At 32.5% G+C, this 5,000-nt stretch overlaps 1 protein-coding gene across 1 annotated transcript in view; it reads right to left on the bottom strand.

Annotated features, from left to right (window-relative positions):
- The window catches only part of LOC125036921, a 52,591-nt gene that overhangs the window by 43,256 nt on the left and 4,335 nt on the right, over positions 1 to 5,000 (bottom strand). The window contains 1 exon segment of the mRNA XM_047629881.1: positions 2,191 to 2,283. Coding sequence (XP_047485837.1) covers positions 2,191 to 2,283 — 93 coding nt within the window.

The following is a 5,000-nucleotide window of genomic DNA, read 5'->3' as shown; positions in this document are numbered from 1 at the left end:
AGATGGTGATTATGACCAATAAGAAAAACTAATGATAAGCATACTACTATATGGCTAGCGTATGTTCACAATAAGATGCAAATCTCTTTGTTCGTTTACTGTCCAAGATTCCCACGCTTGCAATAACAAAACTAAATGAAGAAATAATAATAAGGCACAAGAATATACGATCAAATGAAAACCTGAATACTCGGATAATAATATTTGTATTATAATATTTATCTTATAATACTTATATTAATAATAACTAAGGAAGAAATAGAGACTAATCATAAAAACACGTAATCAGATTAGAGCATCATCAAAATAAAAATAATTCCGTAACACAAGGAGATTAATAAAATAGCATACATCCTGATGCTTCATAAAGTTACATGACAGAATCGAAACGCTGCTGGAAGCTACCGGATACTTCGCTTGGCCTTATTTCTTCCGTCTAATGTAAACTGCTTATTAATATAACATGACTTAATTGCTATATGATTGCTAAATGGATCTCGCTTTAGGTACGTATTGGCAAGTGCTCTGAAATCGTGAATTCTGACATAATATTAGCTGTCACTAAGCTGATGCAGATGCGTGCGAGATCGTACGGCTTCCAGTAACCTATTTGAATTCTCCGAAATCAATCTCCAGACCGAATAGGAATACATGCCGTTCCTACAGAAGCAAAACACTGTACACCCGCACACACACATACTCATATATATTTACATATATATATATATATATATATATATATATATATATATATGTGTGTGTGTGTGTGTGTGTGTGTGTGTGTGTGTGTGTGTGTGTGTGTATATACTCATCTATATATATTCATATATACATGTGTGTGTATATATATATATATATATATATATATATATATGTATGTAGATATATGTTTATATTTTTATATATATATATATATATGTGTGTGTGTGTGTGTGTGTGTGTGTGTGTGTGTGTGTGTGTGTGTGTGTGTGTAAACTTACATATAGACAAACATACATACATAAATGTGCATATAAACATACATGTGCATATACATATATATAAACATATGCACCCACACACACACACACACACACACACACAGACACACACACACACACACACACACACACACACACACACACACACACACACACACACACACACACACACACACACACACACACACACACACACACACTCACACACTCACACACTCACACACTCACACACTCACACACTCACACACTCACACACACACACACACACACTCACACACTCACGCATTCACACGAACACTCACAAGGCCCTTGATATGAAAAGGACGTGACTTCTCTCTCCATTCTTCCCTTGCTCTGTCAACAACGGAGGTTGCCCGTCTAACCACTATCATCGGTAGTTGTTGAAAATATCTAAATCAGTTGTAGTTGATATTAATATTCTGAACCTACCCTCTGTGCCAAAATTAATATCTGATAGGATTATCTACTGATGTCATTTTGTAGGAGCTTCACCTCAAAATTACAAACCATTTATTATAGAATAATAGTAACGTTATATATAATCAAGATAAGGGGGGGGAGGGCGCAGCTGTCTGGTTTCTTTTCTTTAGGAGTTGACAAATTCCGTTTCCTTATCACGAAAGAATCACTCAAAGGAATCAGTTGGTTGCTTTAAATAAGTAACCTATCTCTTCCCTTATCGCCCTTGGTCTTGTCCCTTACCTTTCCCTTTCCTTTATCGTTGTGTTTTATGGCATCTCAGCTTTTAGTCACAATCCTGGTGACTCTCTTGGCATGAATAAAACAAGGAGGAAGGTAACCACCGTTCATTCGGGTTTTAATGGCGAATAAAACGTATGATGAGAGTGAAATGCCAAGAGAGATCGGTAAAGAAAGTATTATAGTGTGCTCGTTGAGAATGTACTGTTTGGATGCGCTTTGCGTATTTATTCAGAGCAAGAGGGATCATGTGCGTGGTTTAGTCATCTTTCTTTAGGGTTGCATGGCTGCAATGTTGTTGCTTACAAGGCTTTCCCGCATGTTGTTAAGTCTCTAATAATAATATATAATTGATGCATTCCCTTCATTTAACTACTTTTTACTAAGTGAGTGTCCAGTGCAGTTCTACTAATGAAATAGTATGATTGGATTAGAAAACCGTCTTTATAGGAAAAGCAATTCAGTAATATGTAAACATGATCATAAGCACTTGGAATGACGTCTAGTTGTCCTTGAAGAACAATTACAATGAACACCTTGAAACATTTGAAAGCCATCTCTAGCTTATAAGTTACAAAGTAAACTGCAGTGGGTTTGACATGGTATTGCAACAGGAGAAATGGAAATCATGGTGTAAACTTGCCAAACGCTGAAGCTTTTCGTCAAAATTGTGGCGTTTGATCCATGGAAAGTGTCGACTTGCAAACCACAGTGCATCTTAGGGAAATACCATAGAGACATGCCGTTAATCCAAGTAAGGTAGATTTAATTCATTGATGGACAAAGAAGTCTGTATTTGATTAATATCAGTTGCATATAGGCTGTGACTTCTGACCTTGATATTTATACTAATAGCGATAGATGTGCCGTTTACAAATAGAAAGCTTTCTTCTTTCCTTATCCCTCAACCAATAGAATTTCAACTATATATGTAATTAGGGGGGGGGCAGAGGTCCGTGTAATTAATTAATATAAGGTTACTGTCTTTTCCATTCGGGAAAAATGAATTCAGATCCTTTAACGGTTTTAACGTTTCTTTAACGGTCATAACTGCCTGGGTTTTACATTTCTAAATAAAGATGTTGTTTCCGTTACGTTTCCCTCACTTTTATAGTATTTTATATATTTATATATCTTATATTATAGTATAGTATTTTTTTCTATATTTATGATAATGTATTTACGTATTTACTCCAGAAAGTAAAACGAGAGATGGCATAAAAAAAAAAAAATATTTGCATACAGTCGGGAAGAATTAATTCTTATATATTTTCTCCCATAAAAGAAAACAAACGATGCATTTCAGGACCGAAGCATCCATCATGTTATGTAGGACTAAGCATGACAGAAAAGGATAATATCCCTCATACCGTTTACATGCAACATGAAGGAAGGGAACCACGTACACTAAGAGGATTAGATTTTAAAGTCGAAGCTGTTTATTACAACATTTTTATTATAATGAAAACAATATTCACGAAATTCAGGCATATATAGAAGCTTGGTATTCAAATATTAATTAAAAAAAGATCATTATTCATATTGCAAATGCCAGATCTTTTATTAACAAAAATAATTTTGTTCTCGTTGTTCTTGTTATTTTTATGAGTTTCATTATTTTGAAACTGAAAAGAAGCTAACAATAATTTGATGTAACGAGACTCTGTGAACATGTTTACATCATGTTTATATCCTCACCGTGTTTTAAACTAATTAGTATTCTTACTAATTAGTATGTCTGTCCTTGAAAACAACACGCAGTTAAACGAAAGTAACCTTAAAAGGCTTTACGGTATTAGCCTGTAAGACAACAACATGCTATATGGTGTTGAAAACATAATATCTTAACATTCTCTTTCTCTTTCTTTTATATTATTAGTAACTGCCAAAGAGACGATATAAAAGTAAATAGACAATATATACAACTAATAATAGTGAAGCATCATAGAATCTTGATATTATGTAATATGACAACGATGCGCAAACACAGATTAAACAATAGAGATAAATACCAGTCCTGAATTTCACCCAAAAATCCATAAATAAGATGGATGGATAAATTAAATTCTGATTTGAACGCCAGTATCACGACCACACTCCTTCAGACATGACAAACGTTTGGAAGTAAAAGCAAATAGAAGTGTTTTATATTTTTTGAAAGCAGAAGCAACTTACTGACTCGACTTTAATGACTTCAGTGTGCCTGATTTTAGACTCAATATTAAGCTAGTTTGCTTGGTGTAGAAAAGAAAAGTGTTTTCATTAAAGTTTCTGTGGTTCTTTATCATTGTAAAAGTTATCATTACTAGTATTATATATACATACGCACACACACACGCACACAAACACACACACAAATATACACACACACACATACAAAACATACACACACACACACACACACAAACACACACACACACACAGACACACACACACACACACACACACACACAAACACACACACACACAAACACACACAAATACACAAACAAACATTAACACAAACACAAACAAACGCACACACTCACCCAAACACACACACACACACGCACAAACACACACACAAACAAACAAAAAAACCCAGTATGCACGTAAGAAAAGCATGCAAACCCAAGTCGAAGAATTCGAGCAGCATTTGTCTCCTTTCTCCCTAAGTCATCTATAACGACGTCTGTAAATCTCAAATACATGGAAATGGCGAATACATTGCCACAGTTATTCATCCTCCTCAGTACACTTAACATGATGGCGTTTTTACTCGTCTACTCTTGGCGAACCAGAAAAATATTTATGATAATGACGAGAATATATGATATATGTTTTTTTATGAATGTTAGTATGGTTGATATCATCATCATTGTTATTATTATTACTGTTGTTGTTATTATCATTATTGGCATTATTATTATTATCATTATTTTGTTAAAATTAGTCTTGTTATTATTATCATGTCTATGTTTAAGTTTACGTTTACGTTTATGTTAATTATTATCATCATCATTATTATTATCCTTATGACTATCCTTAAGTTAATTTTTATTATTATTATTATTATTATTAATATTATTAGTAGTAGTATTATTAGTATTATTATTATTAGTATTATAATTATTAGTATTATTATTACTATTATCATTATTATTATTACTATTAGTATTATTATTATTATTAATATTATTATTAGTAGTAGTATTATTAATATTATTATTATTATTATCATAATTATTAGTATTATGATAATCATCATAATTATTATTATTACTATTATTATTATTATTATTATTATTATTATTATTATTA

This window comes from Penaeus chinensis, chromosome 22 (assembly GCF_019202785.1).
Source record: "Penaeus chinensis breed Huanghai No. 1 chromosome 22, ASM1920278v2, whole genome shotgun sequence".
In the NCBI taxonomy this organism is placed as follows: Eukaryota; Metazoa; Arthropoda; class Malacostraca; order Decapoda; family Penaeidae; genus Penaeus; species Penaeus chinensis.
This window is presented reverse-complemented; position numbering and strand designations above follow the sequence as displayed.